The sequence below is a fragment of the Astatotilapia calliptera genome, chromosome 7 (genome assembly GCF_900246225.1).
Source record: "Astatotilapia calliptera chromosome 7, fAstCal1.2, whole genome shotgun sequence".
NCBI lineage: Eukaryota > Metazoa > Chordata > Actinopteri > Cichliformes > Cichlidae > Astatotilapia > Astatotilapia calliptera.
The window spans coordinates 17,877,361-17,889,928 of record NC_039308.1 but is presented as its reverse complement, the minus strand read 5'-3'; the positions used below and the strand labels follow the sequence as shown (position 1 = coordinate 17,889,928).

The 12,568-nt window shown below is 37.5% G+C and overlaps 2 protein-coding genes across 4 annotated transcripts; both read right to left on the bottom strand.

Annotated features, from left to right (window-relative positions):
* Positions 1-1,133: 1,133 nt before the first annotated feature.
* Positions 1,134-8,029, bottom strand: btc (betacellulin, epidermal growth factor family member). Of its 2 annotated transcripts, none has more exons than XM_026173514.1 (5): positions 7,610-8,029; positions 6,877-6,984; positions 2,663-2,817; positions 2,220-2,366; positions 1,134-2,073 (listed from the first exon to the last, which is right to left on the bottom strand). In XM_026173514.1, the coding sequence occupies exons 2-5, from the start codon at positions 6,946-6,948 to the stop codon at positions 1,929-1,931; spliced, it is 519 nt and encodes a 172-aa protein (XP_026029299.1). In that variant the 5' UTR covers positions 6,949-6,984; positions 7,610-8,029; the 3' UTR covers positions 1,134-1,928. The 2 variants fall into 2 exon arrangements, with proteins under 2 accessions (XP_026029299.1, XP_026029298.1); XM_026173513.1 differs by having other exon boundaries at positions 2,663-2,783; positions 7,610-8,026.
* A 2,664-nt stretch (positions 8,030-10,693) lies between these two features.
* On the bottom strand, positions 10,694-12,080 carry gng10 (guanine nucleotide binding protein (G protein), gamma 10). Of its 2 annotated transcripts, XM_026176906.1 has the most exons (3): positions 11,814-12,080; positions 10,880-11,007; positions 10,694-10,782 (listed from the first exon to the last, which is right to left on the bottom strand). In XM_026176906.1, exons 1-2 carry the CDS (start codon positions 11,892-11,894, stop codon positions 10,882-10,884), a joined length of 207 nt encoding a protein of 68 aa, XP_026032691.1. In that variant the 5' UTR covers positions 11,895-12,080; the 3' UTR covers positions 10,694-10,782; positions 10,880-10,881. The 2 variants fall into 2 exon arrangements, with proteins under 2 accessions (XP_026032691.1, XP_026032690.1); XM_026176905.1 differs by lacking the exon at positions 10,694-10,782 and having other exon boundaries at positions 10,789-11,007; positions 11,814-11,955.
* Positions 12,081-12,568: the final 488 nt, after the last annotated feature.

Sequence of the window (12,568 nt, the reverse complement as noted above, 5' to 3'; positions counted from 1 at the left end):
ATTATTCATATTGCCACATTCATTGACCTTGTTTATAGGTAATTTCATTGTTTAATCACATTAAAATGTTCCTAATTTAATGTTGAAGAAGCCAAAATCCCATGTGAAATTAGGGCAACAAACTGTATTGTCATTACTGAAAATAACTGTATTTTCATGGGAAAGTTATTTTTTGGTATTGTTTTGGCACCCCAGCTGCTGGAATATTACTGTTTTTTTAGGATTTTTTTTTTACGGTGTATGCAAAGCTGTGATGGTTTTAAGGATAAAGTCAGTTACAGGATAATTCCCATTTGGGGATGTAATGCTGCAGGTTTGTGCCAGCAGGATTACATCTCTTTATGTCGTAGGATGATGGTGTGTTATGTTCACTGTCAGACTGGTATTTTTTGGCTCACACTGCTGACACAAGTTACAGCACCATAGCAACATAACAACCCCCTGCAATGAAGCATAATTATGATTTAATATGACTGCAGTATGTCTTGCATGTTTGTTTATGTAGTCCAGAGTCTGTGTTGTGGAGGATGAAATAATAGTTTCATATGAAAGGTTACAGAGATACAGTTATCTGCAGGAATTTGCACATCAGCAGCGATCGTGAACATTTATTAGCCTGTAGAGTAAAGGCATGTTCCATTTATTAGAGAGCACCACATAGTGTCAGTTTCATTCGAAAAGACAAATTAGAAAAAAATGGCTGAAGCAAATGCAAATGCACAGTGCACGTAGGAGGCACATTTACTGACAGGTGACATATAAACATGAGAACAAGCTTCTCTGACTTTGTCCTCACTCTCTTCAGACTGCATTTAGAGCTCATACACATACAGATACACATTAAAACCCCAAAGTGAAAGGCTAGCAAGTTTGGAAACTGTCTCATACAGTGGAGCGCTTTTAGTTAAGCCAAGCCTCCACACACAGGCTCAGCTGTTCAGCCTCTGTAGCTCAGAGGCTGCTCGGCTCCAAATATACAGATCAAAACAGCCTTCAGCACAAGTTCTCCTTGTCCTCCTCCAAACCAGGAGAATCCAGAACCTCATTTTATACATACTGTATATATATGTGTGTGTGTGTGTGTGTGTGTGTGTGTGTGTGTGTGTGTGTGTGTGTGTGTGTGTGTGTGTGTGTGTGTGTGTGTGTGTGTGTGTGTGTGTGTGTGTGTGTGTAATTATACATGCTTTTCTTGCATTGCTAATGTTTCTGAGTAACAATATTCGGTGTTAGTTCATTTCTGTGGATTGCTGAATACATGATAACTGTTGATTTTACTGGTGCCTGTACAATAAACACTCTGATCTTGTGACGTGACACTAAAGCAAAACCAGCCTTAAACAAATAGGAGCAATACAAAAATGACACAAAGCTACTAAAACAGCAGCTGGCAGTACTCTTGAGGATTTCTATACATCTAATGGTTTGTTCACATGACGGGAGTTTATGGAGTGCCGTATCTTCATACAGTCCTTTTTCTTCCATGTCTTAGTGTCCATGTGTCGCCCACGAAGGGCACTATCTGGTCAGCCGGATCAACTGTTATCACTGCCTGCCAAATAGTGTCACAGCCTTTTCCAGGATAGCAACAGTTTATTTAGTGCGGTGCAGCCCAGCAGCACTTAGTCAGAGGGTAGATGAGCCTGTTTCTCCACAGAAGTGGAAAAATCACCCGTGCCAGCACACCAGCAGCTAAACACAGCTCTCCGACTGATATTTATCATAAATCCTGGACGGCATCTTCTTTGCTCTCACACTTCTTTGAAGAGTGTTAAAAGGAACTGTATAAACTCCCATAAAGTGCACCGACAGATGCACTTTATCCATAAATGCCTCGGTGCCGTTCACAAACCTCCGACTGCTTAAGCGAAGATGACAGCTATCATCTTTTATGTATAAAAGATTCCCAGACACGTTCCTCAGCTAGGTTCTCATACAGAATTTGTGAGGGCTTGCTCTGCTGAGTCCGGCTTTAAAGTTGAGCCTGTTGCATTGCTGTCCATCATCATGCCAAGCTTCTCCGTCCCATTCCTTGGTTCCTCCCTTTGTCTGTCCCTTTGCAATCTCCTCCTACGACTGAGAAAGAAACAATCATGGCCAACAATCAAGAGCCAAGAGCTAATCATCAGTATGCAGCAGGCATCCACTCTGATCCTTTACATGCATTCCATACAATGGTGAAAAAACATTTCATTTAGCCCCTCACATGTACACAGACTTACCGTGAACAGATGCAGATGAAAACAACAAGAAGAATTAATAGCACAAGCCCTGCGATGGCACAGGTAATTATGATTCTCTGTTTGCCTTGTATCTGCACCTCCAGATTTAGGTACTCACACCTGGAACCAATGTAACCGATCTGACACCTGTGACAAAGAACATAAAATGTGTTCCTAACTTCATTTTCGTGTGCATTTTTCTTGCAAGGCATCTGTTCGTCTACTTCTTTAACATGCTCGGACGGAACCCTGGAAGCATTGTCGTGCAGGAACATAAATGACAGGGCTTTCTTTTGCACCCTGTTGTTTGTTCAAATAAACATCCTTGTTGTCAGTCTCTTGTCACTGTCTCTGCTCCACAGCTAAATGATTTTGCAGAATGAGTTTTGTTTAAATTACATTTTGCACAACTTGAAAACAGAGTTTGGAAATCTGCGCCTCACCTGCAGGACGGTGCATCCTGGTCCTTTATGTAACGACACTCCCCATGGATGCAGTAATACTCAAGTTCCTCTGGGCATTTTGAGAAGTGCCCATTCGACTGTCCAGTATCTACTGTGTCTTCTGGAGGAGTAAAATGTGTAGAAAGGGGAGGAGTCTAATCATTGTTAGCAAGCACGTATAGAAGCTCATAAATACAGAAATTAAACAGTGAAATTTGTCAGTTGTTCTATATAAAGCATAGTTTTGGTAAAATAGTCTACTCTATGATAATGCCTGTTTCCATCAACAATGACCCTGTCACTATTACTAGGCATAAAATAGTCCCTTATGAAAGCCCTCACAAAACTACAACTTGGGCTGGTAGCTGGAGTTTGTTCCCTTTAACCTGAGATAGATGAACTGTGTTCCCTTGTTACTTGTCTTTTTAAAGCTACTCAAATGCTTATATGTAGCTATGGAGTCCTCCAACTGTACTTATGGGGAAAATGTGTATGTTGCATATCGAAGCTATTTTCTTGATCTTATGCCAAATCAAAAATATACTTTGTTTAGAAAAAGCAAAAAGCCTTTTTTGTTTATGGTTTGAAAAAGTAAAGCACAATTTTTTTTAATTAATATTACTATTTATCAAATTCTAATGTCACTGTCACTGACTGTATACAAAACAGATAGATATATATATCGAGCATATAGACACTGAGTGAAGTCAGTGTGTTAGTGCCTTAACCCTGCGTTCTTTCTAATGGTCAACAGGGGGAGACTATTGCGACTGCCAAAAGAAATCAGATTGTAGAGAAGTCTTTGAGTAAATTATCCTACGTTTGATTTTGGAAAACATTTTCTTAAAGGACTCAATGTTTTAGAGCCTTCTTCAATACAGCATAATGCTTATTTTGTAAATTATGGTTCCAATAAAATGGTCACCGCTGAGAAGTCCTAGTGCCATGTGCTGTTCTTGATTTCAGGTATCGGTTGCACTAAAACAACTTCTAAGAATAAGCTGTATCATTACCTAATCAGCTCAGTCTCTACTTCAAATAGCAAGACCAAGTTCAAGTTAGAGCCCCTGCTGCTTTTCAGATTTCTGTCTTTCATATCGCCTGCAGTGTATGGCTAACACAAAAAGATTTTCTTTATGTGCCTAGTATATAGGCCTAATGGAGATTCATCAGTCACCTTGTCTAAATGAACAAATGTACCAAAAGCAAATGAGCTCATTTCTCCAAACGTCTATTTCTGTAACTGTGTCATGATCTTCTTTGATGTACTCCCTCACCTTCTGGCATGGCATGATGTGTGTATATATAGACTGTTTGTAACACGATCCACTGAAGAACTGTGCAATGCATGCCAGGAAAGGCCTGGTGTCATCGAGATCTCATTAGACACGTGTCTCTACAACTTGAGCTCCAGAAGAGCTGGGATGCTCTGCAACATCTCAATAATAACTGAATATGATGATTTGCAAATCTCCTTATTCCATATTTTATTCATGATAGGACATAGAAAACATATCAAATATACGAACCGAAAATCCTTTAAGAAAACGTTTGGCTCATGTTGAATTTGATGGCTGCAACATGTCTTTAAAAAGTTGGGACTGGGCCATGTTTAACACCAGTCTGTAAACAATTGCAGGACTTTTGGAAAATTAATGTTTTCCCATTCTTATCTGATATGAAATTATAGCTGCTCAGCAGTCCTGACTCGTCTTATTTTCCATTTCATGATGCATCAAATGTATTCAACTGGTGAAAGATCTGGACTGCAAGCCAGTTTAGCCCCTGAGCTCTTCTACCATGATACTTATTGGCCTTGGGGTTAGGGTTAGGCTTTGCTTTGGAGACTTTTGACCTGAATGCTGATCATAACCAGATTGTCTTTGTCCTCCTTAATCCGGAGCGCACCGTGATCCTGTTTTACAAAAAGAATTTCAAATTTTAGTTTGTCCGATGACAAAACAGTTTTCCACTTGCCCTCATTTTAAATGAACTTTGGCTCAGGCTGCATTTCCGGATCATGTTCATGGCTTTTTCTTTGCACGACAGAGCATTTGTAGTTGGCACGGTGAACTGTGTTCGCAAACATTGATGTCTTGAAGTGCTCCTGAGTCCGTGCCAAAACGTTCCTGCCAGAATCATACCTGCTTTTAATGCAATACTGATTTTTAGCCTTGTCTCTTACCCACAGAGAATTCTCCAGACTCTCTGATTATTTTGATGATATGATAGTATTATTACCGTAGATGATGAGATATTATATTAAAAGTGCTTTGAGAAATATCATTCTAAAATTGTTCCACATTCCACATTTATTTTGCAGATTGGTGAACCTCTGCCCAACTTTACTTCAGAGAAACTCTGCTTCTCTCATAGGCTCTTTTTAAATACGTTATCGTGTTAGTGACCTATTGCCAGTTAACCTAATTAGTTATAAAATGTTCCTCCAGCTGTTTTTTTTACCACTTACTTTTCCGGTCTTGCGTTGCCCTCATGACAACTTTTTTAAAACATGTTGTTGCCATTAAATTCTAAATGAGCTCATATTTTTCACGTAGTAGTAAAATATTCCAGTTAAAAGACCCGACCTATTTTCGAAAATCCTCCTGTTTTTGTTCACATTTTTGAAGCATCTCAGCTGTTTTGGAAATCAAGTCGTTTCATTAAAATTCTTTACAAAATGAAATGGGATTCTGTTTTCATCCTCTCCCTTTTCTCTATCACAGACACACATGATAAAACACACCCTGACAGCTGCTGGTTAGCCATGGAGATGAACTTCTGACCACCGGTTTCATATAACACTTCTTCTGAATACCGCTATCTTTACAAGCGGCTCTCATGACATTATCTTTGAATATTGAGCTTGTAAAACAATAGTGCTGCGACATCAATGAGAGCGCTTCACTTGTTAGCTGAAACACGAGACCCAGTTTGCTGTCATGACCTCAGTGCTGAAAGGAAAAATCTCATGTTACGAAGTTTAAAGAGATAGTCTGGGAAGTAGCTTTATTTGCTGTCTTGCCAAGAATTAGCCGAGATGGGGCAACCGATACCACTGTCACTTCGTGAGCTATAAAGCTAACACTAGCTGCTGGTTTGCTTAGCAAAAACAGTGGAAAACAGGACATAGCTAACCCGAACAAGTCTTTAGACCCTATAAAGCTCACAAACTAAAATACTACATCTTTAAAAAAAAAAAAAAAAAAATCACAAATCAAAGTGAAAAGCGGTGCTAAATAGTGTGTTTCAACCTGTTTCTGCGCTTTCTGCACACCTTAGCTAAACAACGGTGATTGTTTTATAGATATACAAACATAAAGTCAGTTTTCGTTTCAAATCTTAAATAGAATCTATTAATTTCAATTCTTTTCAAACTATTAATTTGGACTGATTAGAGCTTTTCTATTATATAGTCAGCTATTATTTTAATTTTATTTTGTGTCTTTGTCTTATATTCATTTTAGTTTCTAGAGTGAAAGTGTAAGTTTTAGTCTTTTTAAATCATTATTGTATAGAGAGCATAATTCAGATGCGAGAATAAGGAAATCAGTAAAGGTATTACAATAAAAACTCTGAACTTTCTGGAAGAAGTTCACATACAGTCTTCTAGATATCCACAGTCTCAGTAAGCATGTCCATCAATGTCTTATCAGCAAAGTCGTAATAAAAACTTTCACCAACAGATACTAAAACTAAGCATAATTCCTCAATATTTTAATTTTATTTTAGTTAGCTTCCTAAGTTCAAAAAATTATCTAAATTAATCTACATTTTTCCAAAAGAATACACACACACACACACACACACACACACACACACACACACACACACACACACACATATATATATATATATATATATATAAATTTGTGCTATTGTACTTAATCCCATATAAAATACAACACCCATGTTATGGGTCTTATCTAGTGGTTTATTTCCCACCAAAATCCATCTAACAATGATGAGATTGTAGTTAAAATTTGCTTAATTACAGAAATTACTCAGCAGAGGTTGTTGACAATACCTCTGTACTAAGGGTTGATACATTTTATATTGTGTATTGTATATTGTGACTCCTCAACAATATACTTTTCCAAGTGCGTCTCATACCAACATCTGTCTTACTACTTCTACTACTGAAAAAGTCAAACCAAAGAAGCAGTTATGACACCGTCACAGAAACGCCCCTTACACCACCTTTCCATATCTACCTGTGCAATTGTCTCTGTTGCCATGGAGATGACAGTCGGACACAGTTCCAGTGGGAGGCGCGTCTGTGGCATTCCACTCTGCCAGGCAGTATTTGCATAAGGTCAGAGCTGCAGCCAGGAGCACAAAGAAAAAGCCAATCACACACAACCAACGTACGTACACCTGCACATTTTAACCAGCGTTTAGCCGCATTGTACTTACAGGATCTGGACAAGCGATGACAGGACTTTTACTACTCTATAAACATCCTCTATTACTTTTCCTGGTGACTGTATTGGCAAATAATTGTTTTTTTAATATATAAACCTATAGAAAGGACAACGTCACAAACAGTTTCCAAAACTTATATTAAGGGAAGCCTGATTTGATGATGATTAATGATCACAGAAGATGCACATTCCTTGTGCATGAGCTTTTCATTTAATCATTAACCACAAGTGAAGCTTGTTGTACAAGTACAATTATTCCACAAGTTGCTTAGCAGGGAATTGCCCGTAAACTTGTTTTGGCTCCATTATTTTGATAACACATGGTTTTAATACCAGTCAAAACAACATAGAGCTATTCAAATGACATTTTAAAAACTAGATATGAGAAGAAAACTGGAACCGTACAGGACATGCATTTAAAACAAGAACTATTTACATATCATTTTAATATTATCCTTTTGGGTTTTTAGCCTTCTGCTTATGGACAATGAGAAAGAAAGGTGAACAAGAGAAAAGATCTTACCGATTACTATTCCTACATAGAGTCTGTGCACTTTGGCCATCTCCTCACTTGATAAAAGTTTTCATCCAGTATATTAAAGTTCAGTGTCATTAACAAACAAAAGTCAAACTGGTTCAGTCCTTTTTCAGGGGTCAGCGACCTTTGAAAAAGGTGTGGAAAGGCTGTGGAAGTTCCCCAGTGGCGTGTCGTATTGTGGTTCTTCATTGATGGTGGCTAATTTCATAATCAACCGGGAAAGCTTGAAGCTATAACCAAAGCACGTCAGCTCGCTGACTCTTCTGTGACTGACCTGAGCTGCTGGGTGTGAGAACAGAAAAAGGAGGCGGCACTGAAACCGAACTCCGATCCCCGCCCATACTTTTAAAGCTTTAAAGGAGAAGACAACTCCATTCAAGCTATTCTGTTTATTTTCTCTGTAGAGAACAAGTTTGCCTTTATACCTGAGGTTTGCTTTCTTAAGAATGAAATGACAGGTGGAGCATTCATTGACAATACGTGGCACCGGTTTAGCTTAAAAGGACTTTAGATTCTATTTTTAATTTTCCATTCCACTGTCCTTCCCTCATTCCCTGGAACAGAAAGCAGATAAATGTAGGTGGATGGGTAGGAGATAAAATCTGATAGTAAAATAGATGGCTGGAACAGCTGGATTCCTTGCAGGTCTGCACTGATTCCTGGAGAGTTTAAGGAAAGTGAAATAAAGTTTAATGTGGAAGTTTAAATGGTTGTAGCAACCTTCTTTTACTTACACTTTAAACTTCAGTTACATCATTTCATTTATTCATTTTACTACTTTTAGGTGAAAACTTTCGAAGAAAAACTAGAGTAAAGAGTTTAAAAAGAAAATAGGAGTAGTGGAGAACCACTCGTCATGGGAAGTCCCTCGGCTTATCGAATAGCATAGCTTTAAGGTCACATGATCCAAGCCTAACTATCAGCTTTATGAAAAGGGAAAGTTTTATTTCTAATTTTAAAAAGTGGAAAGGGTGTCTCAAACACAGCTGTTCACAGTAGAGAGGCCCAGTAGCTGAAGGCTCTTCCTTCCATTGTACTTTTGTAAACTCTAAACCTGACCAGAAGATGGTGTAATTTCACACTTTTCCACACAATAAGTGGAGTAGAGCTGGAGAGCCAGAATTCTTGCTGATTGCCAGGTGTTCAAATACTTATGTGCAGCAGTGCTATACAAATAATGTCATAAAAATTATACAATGTGATTTCTTAAATTGTTGTTTAAATGCTGTGTGACACAGTGGGAATGCACCGACAATGTGAATTCCAGACCCCTCCATGATTTCATGATCGCAGAGTGTTCAAATACTTATGTTGCTCACTGTATATGTTTGAGTCTATATGCATAACTATGACCCTGTATGGATGAAAGAAAATCCAAAATCAATTCAAACTTTTGCACCCATTTCTTGTTTTTGTTAAAGTCATTGAAGATGTGTAATGCTGCACAATCATTCGACATTGGAAAAGAAAAAAGAATAGTTCAAAGAAATCATTAAAATCTCAAAGTTATCATGATGCTCGTGCCGTACTTTAACTCCTTTTATCACATACAGTTTAGAATCACCAATTAACCTAACAGGCATGTCTTTGGACATGAGAGGAAGGCGGAGTAGTGCAGGCACAAGGAGAGGATGCTAACTCCATACAGAAAAGCTCCAGCTAAGATTCAAACTAGGAGCCTTCATCCTGTGAAGGCATAGCACTTCACCACCTTGCCACCTTTAAATCAGTTTAAACTGGATGTTTAAGCTGGAGACATGAACTTGCAGTCAGTAGCTACAGTGGCTTGCAAAAGTATCCCCCCCCCCCCCCCCCCTTGAACTTTTCCACATTTTGTCACATTACAGCCACAAACATGAATCAATTTTATTGAAATTCCACGTGAAAGACCAACACAAAGTGGTGCACACGTGAGAAGTGGAACGAAAATCATACATGATTCCAAACATTTTTTACAAATAAATAACTGAAAAGTGGGGTGCGCGTAATTATTCAGCCCCCTGAATCAATACTTTGTAGAACCACCTTTTGCTGCAGTTACAGATGCCAGTCTTTTAGGGTCTGTCTCTACCAGCTTTGCACATCTACAGACTGAAATCCTTGCCCATAAAACAATTACCAGCACTTCTAAAGCTCAGCGCTTAACACCCATTTTATTTTTATTTTCTTTTTTTTATATAAACATATATCTACACACTGACTGTAAATACATGCTTACATATGACAATAGTGTCTTAAATCCTTTTTCTCTGACACTCTGAAATCCAGACTTCTGCCTAAATAAACTGCAAAGATACACGAGAAATGAGAACTAGGAGTTTATTTAAAGCATCTGCAGAAACCGCTAAAGCCTTGTTTGCAGAGCAAAGGTTGCTAGCAAAGGAGGCATCATGACAGGAGAGCTATTGAGACTCGCCCATGCAGCGACAGGAAAAGGAAGTGATAAGGCAGAGCTGTCTCGTGACTGGCTAGACTTGTTTTAGGGAGATTAAACAGTTTCTTGAACAATGTAGACATATAAAAAAATAGAAGTTCTGTTTTAAAATAAAATATACAAATGAACTGACTAAACAGACAACGACTTATGTAAACTGTCGCGCACAAATACAATGAACAACATGGTTTTTATATAGTTTGTAAAGCACCTTCTGCACAGAGTGCATTTATTTTATTTTATCTAAGCATTCTCTTCAGTTGGAACATCCAAAAAGTTTTAAAAGGCTCAAAGGATAAATGAAAAGTGGCATTTTGTCTTTGCAGTTTTGAACAGGAAGACCCAGTTTCCTCTCTCTGGCTGTGTTCCTGACTTAGACTGAACATCAGGAAGCGCAGACGCCACGAGATTCCAAGGCATAATTTAGAGCTCAGCAACAAACATCCGCTTTGAAAGCTTTACAGATAATCACTGTAAGACTGTTTGGTGCAGAAATGGTGTTTTCACAGCACTTTGTAAAAGCAATTTAAAAGAAAAACTGAAAAGACTGTACGTTCACGGGATGTGCTTTAATGTGTTTCACCAAAAAATTGATGATTTACAAAACTGTGTAAAAACATTTTTAGAAAAACATGAAATTAAAATCTATTACACTATTAAAAAAACAAAGCAAAATTAATATCTTCTTTGAGTGGGATGCCACTTGTATCCACTTTGTCTTCCACTGCAAAAGGTGCAAAACCTTTTATTCCACATTTGAAATCGAGACGTAATAACAGGCGTTACAAAGAAACAAAGCTGCACATTTTATGGACCCTGACCTTCACACTATGGCACAAGAGCGTGGTTCTCTGAAAGGGTTGCTGCCTGTGGGGACTCCAACCAGCAAGGCGTCTTTTCCTGCGTTCTGCAGACAATACTGCTGGAGCTCTGCAGCTGCCTGGGACACCTGGAAGCAGAAACATAAAAATACACTCAGATGGTACAACTTTGTAACTCACATAAAAGGATTAAAAAAACACACACACACAAATCAAGTGCAGGCCTTTTGTTTTCTAGGTTGTGCAAAACCAAAAACTGATATGTGTAACTGACACCCAGAGTTTTATTAGCATTTACAAGAGCAGATTTGACAAATTTATAAATTCCTTCATTTAAAAAAACTAAAACATTCATAAGATAATATAATGCTTATAATACAGAATGCAGTGATAGTAATACAATACATAATACAAAATTATAAATAGTTAAATACATTTATAGATTATTAGGGTTGTAGTTGAGGTGGCACTATTTTAAATTGAATATACTGATTACCCAGTTTATTTTTTTAAATTAAGTAATACTTAGTAAATAACCCAAATCTTAAAATTATTCACAATAAATTGGAACTTAGTAGTAAAAAAGCTAATGCAGCTTATATTTATAATCAGAAATCTTGAACTTTTTGGAGTTTTTGCATTAAAAATAATTTTTTGACTTAATGATTAATTAATGGTGTGTGTTATATTAATCTAAAGCATGTATGTATTCATTAAACTATACAGAGTGACTTTTCTGTAGTATAATACCGTACACTGAGTGTTTTAAATAAAATAGATTAAACAATCTTATTCTAAATCTTATTCTAAAATTAATCTAGTTGCACTTTCCCAACATTCATAATGTACATATTAAACAAAATAGTTACATCAATCAACAAAAGCTAGTTTGTAGAAAGCAAGCAGTCGTGTTCTGTAAAGATGCCAGTTTTACCTTGATTCTTTCCACACTGGCCTCAAGCTTCAGTTGTTCTACCAGCCGTCGCATGTTGGATAAATTGGAATTGGAGGTCATGTTGTTTATAATTGTTTTGGGAGAGAAAAAGTCCTTGGGAAGGAAAAAGGGGGAAAAAGATGTCTCTTTAGTCTTTTGCTCTCTGCAGTTGCCTTCACTAATGGGCAGCAAATGCTGGACAGGAACAGAGTGGCCGGGTTTCTTTCCAAATGACCTCAGTGCACTCAGCTGAAGAAATAAGGAGTGATACAAACACACTGACCTCCCTGTGTACTACTAGAGACTTCATAGAAAAGTGTTGTAGAGATGTATTTTAAAAGGGAATTCAAGCTCCATTCACCCAGATTAAAAGTACTAGTATATTCAAAAAAGACTGTAGTCATTTTAATAGTGCGTTTCCTTAGAGATACAATTGAACACCCCCCCCAGGAGTAATGATATGGGTTTTATAAAATATAGCTTTTCTCAAATATGGCACAAATACATCTGGAATCTACCATTAAATATCTTTAATGATTTTCCCCCAATGAGGCTTAGTATTAAGTAGCTTTATGTACATAAAGGTTTACATAAAATGTTATCCAGTACATCTCTGTTATAACAGATGATGTCATTAGTGACATTATTAATGAATCCTTTCATTTTTGTTTCGTGTTTTCCTCTGTTGTGTTTTAAATTTCTCTCCCTTCTGTTGTTTTTGATACAGAAGCTCTTTTAATAAATTATTACTATTG